Here is an 11,210-nt window from a genome sequence, read left to right as displayed (position 1 = left end):
ATGATTGTTGATATTTTGAACAAAATTCTTTTTTTGACCATCATCAGTGCAGTTCTCTGAATATCGGGGTAACATGGTCAAACTTTTTTGCACCAACCACGATCTTAGCTGCGCGATTCTGAATTGACTGAAGCACAGATAACGATTTTTCAGACAAACCATAAAATAGGCTGTTACAGAAATCCAGTCTAGAATGAATAAACGAATGCACTATACTTTGAATAACATCTTTGGTTAAGCTTTTGCGGATTATTTTTAATTTTCGCAGTTGTAGGGTTGCAGTACCAGATAAAAACTTGATATGTTCAGTCATTGCCAGTCTAGAATCAAAAATGACACCCAAGTTTATGGCCTTGGGAATGAAGTTTATATTTGAGCCCTCAATGATAACTGAATTGCCAAGCTGTTGCCAAGTTCCAACCAGAAGAATTTGCGTCTTACTTTGATTGAGCTTAAGTATATATATGTATACATCAAAGGATCTCTAAATATGCATACATTGCAATGTTTAATTCACTCGTTCATTCACTCGAGGATCGATTATTGCAACAGTTTATTCTACGGTTTACCCAAAATGTATGTTGCACAGTTACAATTAATTCAAAATCGGGCTGCCAAGTTGTTAACTGGTGGTTCATATTTTGATCATGTTACTCCTATTCTCTTCAATCTTCATTGGTTGCCCGTTCAACAAAGAATTATTTTTAAAATTGCCCTACTGGTGTACAAAAGCAATAATGGATTAGCGCCGAAATATTTAATGGATAGAATTGTTCCTAGAAATGCACCGTTACAGTGTCAGAAGTTACGGTCAAACGATTTAGATTTGTTAACAATTCGTCAAACTCAGCTTGCTGTTGGTTGCTGAGATTTCGCTGTTATGGGACCGAAGATTTGGAACAGTTTGCCAGTTGACTTGCGAAATCGTGGGTAGTCAATTACTGAATTTCGAAGAAAGCTAAAGAACCATCTTTTTAGACAAACTTTTCATGATATGATTTGATTGAGGTGAAACATTTAATCAACTTTTGCATTGGCGCATTTAATCAACTTTTACATTGTTAGCGCCTTTGAGAATAATAAAGGGCGCTTTATATATAAATAATCTAATATATATATATATATATATATATATATATATATATATATATATATATATATATATATATATATATATATATAAAGACATAAAGAGTGTCGTTTTAATAAAATTAATTAATTAATTTTTAATCAATTCAGAATTTTTATTGTATTTTGTGTCACAGTAATTTGAGCCAAGTGACTTTGGTTCAGATGCTCTATCAGAAGAGGAAGAAACATGCTGGCACAATCGGCTGTACATACGAAGTAGAGATTTTTATTTAATTCATGTTTTAAATAGCATTATCCATTGATTGTCATTTTCTGAAACATGAATGGGAAATTGTGAAGTCATGTTTCATGAAGCAAAATCCATAGATGGGCTAAGCTAAGCTGTTAGATTGCATTACCACTGGGTAATTTGTAAGCCAAAGCACAAATGACTTGATATTCCGGACAATCAATTAAATTATTTTAATTATTTTAATATTTGATTTATTCAAATGTTAAAAAATCATTAATTTTTTCATTTACTGTCTTGAAAAATGAACCTTGTACATATGGAAAATCCCAGTGTTGTCGATGCTTGGTTAAATGTTACTTTGAGGCGAAACGTTGAAACATCAGAACTGAGTAAAGTGTTTCTCAACATTTTTGTACCATGCCTCCGACTTCAGTTCGCCTACAGACCAACTTTCTTAACTGAAACGTCACTCATCTATGTCCATGACATAGACTAGACTGATGTAAATTAGTTGTTTAGTTTGATAGAAGTTGATGGTCTGACTAGTTCCGGACTATCAATTAAGTTATCTAATCTGACTCGAGCCACAACAATTAATTATCTAATCTGACTAGAATCTGACAAGTTTTTGTATAAATCAGAATTGTGCTATTTTGCTCAGCCTGTAGTCTGTACTTGACAGTTGCCTTTGACACTGTTAACCAGCAAACGTTACACGGTAGACTGGAGTCTGAGTTTGGTTTTAAAGGTCTGGTTTAATCCGTCACATTCGACGCTGTCAAGTTGACATCATTTTCAGCTTCATTTTATCACACCTTGATTATTGCAACTCTATCTAATCTGGTATTCGACGGGTACAAAATAAACTTGCTCTTGATACACCCTGGCTTGCCTCAAATATAGTACTCACTAATAAAGCCACACTAAAAAAATTACGCTGCATTATGTTCCAACTCATGGTTATAACATAACAGGTGTTAAACAACAACCACAATATCTTCATGATCTCTCGCATTTTCCACAACATCCCGACCATCAACTCCTATCAAACTAAACTACTTATTTACATTAACCTGTTAGCCAGTCTTTTTTCGTTTATCGGAGTTTCCTTTCCTGAAGAACGACTTGCCTTTTCTTTCAGGAACAACCATCATTAAGTCTATTTAAAAGGCATTTAAAGTATCAGGGTACAACATCGATGGCAACTGATCATGCTCCTGACGCTACGCATGGGACGTTGCATAAATTACATATTATTATTATTATTATTATTATTATTATTATTATTATTATTATTATTATTATTATTATTATTATTATTATTATTATTATTATTATTATTATTATTATTCTCCACATTCTTATCCATGTAAGTACAGTTCAACCAGGAACATCTACAGTACATTCATATTCACGCACGCACGATCATATGATAACGTCACACACACACAGGATTACATCAATGCACGCGCTCGATTCAGTTACCAACTGGATTGCACGGGAAGTACAACGTACAGGCATCTCCTATCATCGTCACTCATTAGCGCCAAGTCTTTTCGGGATAATCACGATGATTGTTCGTTTGCATGCATGAATTCAATTTGTTGCCGCATGATTGAATGGCCGTCGTTTTCATTTGATGCATAGGAAAATCATTATTTGTTCATTCCAAAATTAAGCTTTTTTACGTTTTTTGTAATTATATTACATGTTAACAACTGTTTTAAAAATGAAATTAGGTTTTGGTTCAATATTTTAAAAAAATGTGATAATCAAATTTTTTTTTTTTAGAGCACACGTTTTGTTTTTTTGTTTATTTTTTCATGAATGTTTGAAAAATTATTTGCATTTAAAAATTATTTATTGAGAAATATCTTCAAGGTTTAATATGAGTAGAAGGTTATTTATTTAATCTAAAAAAGATGTTTGTTTCAAACTATTATTTATCTACTCTGAAATTTTGATTTAAAAAATTTGTTTATAATTTTGTTGTATTGGTATCTCTGGCTTATGAAATGACTTTTTCATATTTTGAGGTGTCTTTCCTGAGACGATGGTTTTGTTGTGGCTCGAGTCAGAGGATCCTCTGCCTGTGCCCTCCTCGTCGTCCTCGCAAATATTCATCATGACATTCAATATGAATCAATGGTATCTCTCCGGAATGCCAGCCAGGTCAGCAGTATAATGCCGTTCATATCCAATTTATTCTCTTTGTTTGCATTTACAATACTGACTATAATGACTGGCTCTCTCCAGTTGAAATTCAACGTAACAATTCATTGAACAAGCATAACTCATTAAAATAAAATGCTATGTAAGAGTTTTGTGTGAAGTTATAGTGTTGAAAGTATCGAGAAATGAAGGTTACATTTCATAGCATGTAGAAAATTAGAGGTAATTAGTTATTGAAAGTTCATTATATTGGTCTATAATGATAGTTGTGATGGCTCAAAGTTATGTACTGCAGAATTCATTCTTTTACTTTGTTGGACATATTTATATCAGACATAATTATTTTCTTAAAATATGCAACATATCGAATATATCAATATTAGTGGATATACATCAGTTTAAATCATTTTTTTGTTTCAAGATGGGAAGACAGCAGATTCATGCAAATTCATCACCTTGGTATGCTCGCCCAACTTCTGTTGAACCAACATATTCTGGTTAGTTTTTACTGATTTGTCTGTGCATTTATTTCATCATCATTGTTGCAAATGTAAACACTGCTGACTCTGCACATATCAAGTGCTTTCTGAATTAATCAATTTTATTGAGATGTCACTGGAAACGAATATATTGGTTTCAATCATTTTTATAATGGTCGTGAACTCATGTTTCACCACTATTGTGTACCGATAATTAACGTTTGCAGCATGTTTCCGTTGGAGAGAAGCCTGCATCTTACTACCTGGATGGCAACAACCAGGCGTTTCGCACTGCTCCGGATTATGGTGGGTTTCCCAATCAAAAAATAGTTCAAGATTTTTCAAATGATATCAGACATTTTGTTTTGCAAAACACTTGAACTTTCGCTTATGTAACGCATAATAAACACGAAAGCAAGAGTTGGCAATCCGGGTTGGATAACACGAATTGGGCGAAGGAACTATCGCGCCCTGCTTGCCGGTCGGTTAATTCGGTCTTGTTAACCGCCGACAGGTCTTCTTCTGACATTTGTCTTTTATTTGTCATGTTTTACGTTTATAAAAAGTCAACTAGGAATTGTTATGAGTTTAAAACGTTTATTAAATCACAATAAAAATCAAATTACTAACGATTTTCAGCGTTTAACAAATTAAAAATAATAAACAATATCTAACGTTCAGATGAAAAAAAAATTAAAATTCCTAACACTTTCCGGATAAAAAAAATATCCATTTCCGGCCTCTCAAAAAATTTAGATTCCGAAAAATATCTCCGACTCCGACACTGTTTTTACAGCTTGTATTGCATGCACTGCCACACTTACCATATTCTCCAAATCTGGCGCCTTCCAATTATTATTTGTTCCAGTCACCGCAAAATTTTTTGGACGGTAAAACTTGTACATCAAAGGAATAGGTCAGAAACGCTCGGATCGGTTTTTTGCCAGCAAAGAGAAAGACGAAAAATGTTATGAGCGTGGAATCTTGTTACTACCCGAAAGATGACAGAGAGTTAGACCAGAATGGCCAATATATAACTTAATAAAATATTTATTCATTACACAAAAATTGTCTATCATTTTCACAAAAAATGAAACGGAATTACTTTTTAAACAAGTCAATATAGCCTGTGGTGGTTTATATTCTAAGTTGAAGGTGTATTCCATGTTATACGCTGATAGTTCTATATTCTCTAGTTTTATGGAATGCTTCTTTTCATAATGTAGAATTAGGATTTTAATAATGTTGGTAGTTGAAATTGACATCACTCAGGTCTAACATGCATTACTGGCCAGAAAATTGTACACATCAGCCTCACATCCGAGTTCACTCAGGTATCTCTTGCATGATTAGCAACCAGTTAATTGTTTTGGTTGCATTAAATTTAGCTTGCTAGTGGGATGTTTGATTGCTCTTTTGATTTGATTTAATAGTATATGTAATAAATTAAAATGTTATCCAATAAAATGTTTTAAACACCCAAATGTCATAATCCATTTTTATTTGGTGTTAAAATCTGATAAAGCAAGTAATTAGAAATGTTATGTAAAGTAGGTTTTAACATCATTTAACAAGAAAGTGTGTTGTTTTGATCTGGTTATAACTAAAGTTTTCAATTTCAATCTATTTTTAAATAGTTTATAAAGCATTTGGAAAAAGTTGGGATTGGGTTATTGAAGGATTTGGATCAGGTGTTGAATCTTTGTATCAGATATAATCTTTTGAACTCTCTAGAATTCCCTGCAGATGAGGATGGCCAGGTTATTATTTGAAAGCTTGAGTATTTGCATTCCATTCGATTGAATAACATGAATGTTTTTTTTTTGAAACACACTAGGTTATTAAACACAAGGCTCTGCTTACTGTTTTGATGAGGTTAAGGAAAGAGAAACTACTGATCGATTTCATACATTGTTCGCTTCTTTCGAGTTAGAATTATAGAATCATATTCATATTTAATTTATTATTTAATTTTAAACGTAAATGTATGTTGTGAATGTATCAAATGTAACTTGTGTTACTTGAAGATGCAGACCAAAGTTGCATGGATGTGGAAACATTGGCTGAATGGGCACTGCAGTCTGTGGAGCTTACATGTGAAACATTCAACAGCTTCAGTTCGTAATAGAACATTTGTTTAATTTTATTATGTTATTGTTATGCCATGTCCTGGTTATGAATGTCCTGGTTATGACATTAAACTGACCCTCACTGCCTTGTGAGTGATGTTGGATCATCAAAGGCTAGGCCCACCGCTTATAACTGTGGTTGCGTAAGGAAGGGCGTCCTGCGTAAAAATTAGCCAAATAAATTACTTATGATGGAATGGCGTCGATGGGTATTTCGGTTTCATCATAGGTAGCCAAACGGTAACCCCCGATCTCGGGGAAAATGTCGTCTAAACGTGTGTTGTTGTATTGTTATGCCATCATTATAGCACGAGATGCCAATTGATCATGATTATTTTATTGCTAACAACTCATTACGTGCAACGTAATCTCCGTCTTGAAGCATGTAACAATACAGCATACATCGCCATCCTTAAGAATTTTATTGCATATGTAACAATTTTTTTTTGAACCATGTAGTGTATATACCTTTATGACTGAGCTGATTAATATGAAAAATAAACAACTCAAAATGTTGTATGCTAATTATACAAATTCTAAATTCTTACTTTCTAGCAAGAGTTTTTTAACATTTTAAAATGTCTAATGTTTTTGAGTTCTTTACATGGTTGTTAATATCGAAGTATCGATATTGTATTTTCAATACCTTTTCAGTATTGGCTACGGTGCCGACAATGCATTTGTTAAGTGGTATCGAATTTAATATCGAAAATAACTTTTAAACTGGAAAATTTCGATAGTCAATACGAAAACATTTGATCAAAACGTTGAATTTTGAATTGAAGTGAGTATTGGTAGTGTTAACAATCCTGGTTCTTTATAATCAAAATTTATAAATGTCATATGTAAAGAATGTTCATGCGACCTTAATGTTTAATGCTACATTGCCTGATTTAATCTGCAAATCTTGTAATCAACAGTGCATCCGATATTTGAGTACGGATCACTGAACGTCGATGACCACAGCATGGACACGACTGATCAGTGCGTGAACTCCTTCAACCTGCTCATCAACTTCATCACTTCCCTCCTCACCTGCTGCTCAAACGCTTTATCACTGCAAAGTTACTTTTTTTCAAATTGTTAATTAGTTAATTATCAAAACGTATGATTGCGTTTGTGTGCAATTTATGATGATTTTGTGTGTAAACTGTCATTGTGCTAAGATATTATCATCATTTACAGACTTGCTGCATCATAATTTCCTGCTTGGTTGTTAAGCTGCGCAGGTCCGTTTGCGACGTTATAACATTTGGCCCTTACATTCTTGTTTCCATGGAATATAACGCATTGAGCACTTTTAAATTTTTTTGACAGCATGCGAAGCGTTGAAGAGTCGACTCTGTGTTAGTTTCTTGATGGAGGATTACATGCAGGCCAGCATCTGGACAGTCACCTGTCTTTTTCTTCATCACTCTCATGGTTCTAATTTTATTAAATTTTTATTTTTTAGTGAAAATGTTCGAATGATGCACTTGAACATGATCCTAACATTTTTGCACTTGAACATGATCCTAACATTTTATGTGCATTATGTTTTGCAAAATTTTTAGGCTTTTTTAAATCTGATCAATGAATAATTGTCAATTAATTAATTATTTACTACTATTCCATTTAAAGGTTCAAACACCTTTGAGAAATTAAAAACTGATTGCCTTGATGGTTATGGAAAAAGAAGAGCAAGCAGAAGGTTGGCGTTCTTACTTTTATTCATCTTCTATTATTTATTCATTTATTCGTTCTTCATCTTCTATTTTTTGTTCATTTAACTAACTCATCAATTACCAGTTTCTAATTATCTACCAAACCGAAGTAAATCAATTACTAACTTGCAATATTTGAAGAAATAATTATACTATAATCATAAATTATGATTAACTTGTAGCATTTTTACTGTTATGTTTAAGAGAGTTAAAAAGTTATTTGTTCAACAAAGCATTTAATCACAGTACAATCCTCTGAGGAATGTCAATAGAGTGAATAACATAATAATATTTATGGAAAACTGGACATTTATAGATATTGGAACTTTGGTAGCAAACTGAGTTTATCCTTCTCTGTCATTTGATTTTAATCGTTTTGCGTTGTTTCAGTTACTTTATGCAATTTTAGTTTCACGTTCATTTTTATACTTGAATATGTTTTGTGGCTTTACACACAAGCAAGTTCTCTGGCTTCGGCCCTTTGGAATAATAAAATAAAAAAAATTACTTCACCATTTCAACGGCGTCACGAACAGACTGTTGATTGATTACATCATGAACTGTAACGATAATGGTAGCAACAAATTTGATCGTTATGAAGATGATGAAGAGATGATAAATGATGGAAAACATGCAACTTTGCAGAAGTATTTAATTGAATGTCAGCAAAAACCTGTTTATCCACTCGCTTCTATCAACGTTAGTTACCCTTCAATGTTGTCCTCTTCTGTCGAAATTTTTTTTACCCTACTGCATATTGTTTGCTCAAGCTCATTTGGATGTCATGTTTCATACGATGCCAGAATGTGTTGTGATATGATGGTTGTGCTTAACAAACATCACTTCAATAAATGATTGTAGATTTTTTATTATTCCTTTACATCACATCAGTCATTAATATCTGAACCATCTTATTTATTTGTATGACGTCAGACATTGTTAGGAGTTTACTTGCTATGGGATGTCTCCATGGCAACAAAGCATGCCATTCTGATGTACTTTACAAGAGATGTCCTGCATGAACATAAGAAGGTCTAACAATATCTTCTGAGTTCTCATCATTTAGTTGAATAATTTAAGATAGTTCAATGCAATCATTTCATTTTGCACCAGGCAGAAGATGTCTTGGAATCATTTCAGCTGATCTTCAACGTGCCTCATCATCTCGTCCAACTCATACACGCTTGCTGGCTGCTCGATCACGACAGATTCAAGGCTTGTTTCAAATATAAAACATCACTTTTGTCACTACATTGTTTTAAAATTTTATTAAGAAGACCGTTAACGCCTGCTTGACTAAATGTCAGATATTCTTTGCAGGAATCCTTCCAAATATTCAAAACATTGAAAGCAACAACTTTTCCAACTGACATGTGCCATGCTATTATACGTACATATTTGCATAACAACGAATTACAGTGCTCGCTCAGCTTGTCTTATAAGTTGCTTGACTCTAAAATGGACGTCTCATCTCAAAAGTTGTTCCTTGAAGTTCTCCTTTCAAACAAGTTCGTCGTGCTTCTGTACAAGTTCACTCTTCTTGACAACATTTACCCTTTTATGTTTGTTCATTGAAATAGTTTTTTTTAATTTGTTGTTACTTGATTTTATTTAATCTTCACTTTTATTTCACTTTTTAACTACTCATAAAGAAAGATACGCAACGCTTTTGAGTTCTGGCTGAAATGCAATGGAGTTGATGTTGCTGAGTTTACTCTACTAATTTGTAAATTTGCCTTCAGTTAGGATTTTTTGTTCATTTTAAATCATTAAATAAATTTTCTGCAAATTTGTTCATTTTTTGAAATTTTTTGAAGTTCGAGGCTGTCTTATTAATTATGAGAACAAACAGCAAAATTATGACAATTGTTTCTTCTCATTATGATTGAATTGAAGTTTTTCACATTCGTTGTAGAGGAGTTTCTGAATGAAATCAATCTTCAGCCTTTCTTGTACCTTAACAGCCAATACAAACATTTGTGCCTTCGTGTCATCCAAATAATCATCAATAACAATTTGGTAACAAACATTCAACAAGTTAGTCTCTTAATTTTCCGTTTATTAACTTGAACTTATCAATAAACACAGCTACAAATATTCGTAAGAAGAGTATGTAGTGCTAAAAAGGTGAAGATGCTCCATTGCAAATCGCATCCATGCAGTGCTAGTCATGTGACTGAGATAACTAACGCGTAATTAGTTAAAAAAATAGTGTTTTATTTTTGATTAAACAGGTTAAAAGAACATTTTGTTGAGAACATTGTTGTCAAAATTTATTTATTTTTTAGAGTAGACAAGATGGAAATGTGAGATGGCTTGAACAGGTAGAATGAAGAAAAAATATTTAAAAGTTGACAGATAAAATATGAGAAAGAATATTTGATCATAAATGAAAAAGAAATTGAGCTGGATAACATTGTAATGTATTAGAAACACACATGGATGAATTAAACAATTTTTTTTACTTTTTATTAATTATGTAAAATGTAGAACCATTAATTTTATTGTCTGAAAATATAATTAATTTTTGGCTTGAAGGCGGAAGGATTGAAAAGAATGATCGTTGGAGTGGACTGCAATCTATCATCTACTGCTTTCCGATTCACAAGTAAGTTGCATCGTTATTTAAACAAATCAATCAGTTTTGTTTTTGCTTACTTTGTTGCTTAGTTGTTTTACAAAATGTCATTTTATGTAACTGCTTAATTTCGTGACGAAAATTCATTTTGTTATATATTTAAAGTTACGGTTAAAAATTCATTATATAAAGTTCATTTAAACTGAAAATATATTTTTTATAGATAAGCAAAATGAAATGAAGAATGAATTATTTTTTTTGTCTTTTGTGGAAGATGAGTTACCATCCACTTGGTTTGTTCAATTTTTCCATTATCAGTTTTATGTCACATTTTGGCTTTGATATCATTGATATAAAAAAAACTACAAGATAAGTCACGTTCATACATTTATCTATAACATTTATTGCTACGAAATCTTATTTCAAATTCCATTAATATTTATTATACAATTATGTATACGAGCATATATATATTATATATTGGTAATTATTTAAGTGCAACATATATATATATATATATATATATATATATATATATATTTATATTTAGTACAAGGTTTTCAGAAAGACATGTTCGACAAAAAATAATACCCAAATTTGTAGTTAATTGCTTTTTAAATAAGACTTCAACAATAGGGTAGGTCGTCCCAAAACTTTTTTTAAACTATCGACTAAGAATAGCAATAAAAAGTTGCTTTAGCATATATGGATCACATTTGAATAAAATTTAAAAAAAAAATTTTGTTTAACTTTGCTGCCAGGGCCTTGAAAAATGACTTATATTTGCCATTGAAATAAGCTCATATAATATATAACAGTATTTCT

The 11,210-nt window shown here is 32.0% G+C and overlaps 1 protein-coding gene across 1 annotated transcript; it reads left to right on the top strand.

Annotated features, from left to right (window-relative positions):
* Positions 1-1,625: 1,625 nt before the first annotated feature.
* On the top strand, positions 1,626-10,973 carry HELRODRAFT_190057 (hypothetical protein; the record flags this gene model as incomplete). The annotated part of the gene is made up of 20 exons (XM_009011965.1): positions 1,626-1,789; positions 1,966-2,077; positions 2,777-2,900; positions 3,361-3,496; positions 3,918-3,993; positions 4,203-4,281; positions 4,391-4,456; positions 5,248-5,309; positions 5,613-5,735; positions 5,813-5,903; positions 6,003-6,092; positions 7,025-7,168; positions 7,422-7,526; positions 7,725-7,794; positions 8,344-8,506; positions 8,741-8,839; positions 9,227-9,315; positions 9,772-9,844; positions 10,346-10,415; positions 10,936-10,973. The coding sequence occupies 20 exons, from the start codon at positions 1,626-1,628 to the stop codon at positions 10,971-10,973; spliced, it is 1,974 nt and encodes a 657-aa protein (XP_009010213.1).
* Positions 10,974-11,210: the final 237 nt, after the last annotated feature.

This window comes from Helobdella robusta (assembly GCF_000326865.2).
Source record: "Helobdella robusta unplaced genomic scaffold HELROscaffold_10, whole genome shotgun sequence".
Lineage (NCBI taxonomy): Eukaryota > Metazoa > Annelida > Clitellata > Rhynchobdellida > Glossiphoniidae > Helobdella > Helobdella robusta.
This window is presented reverse-complemented; position numbering and strand designations above follow the sequence as displayed.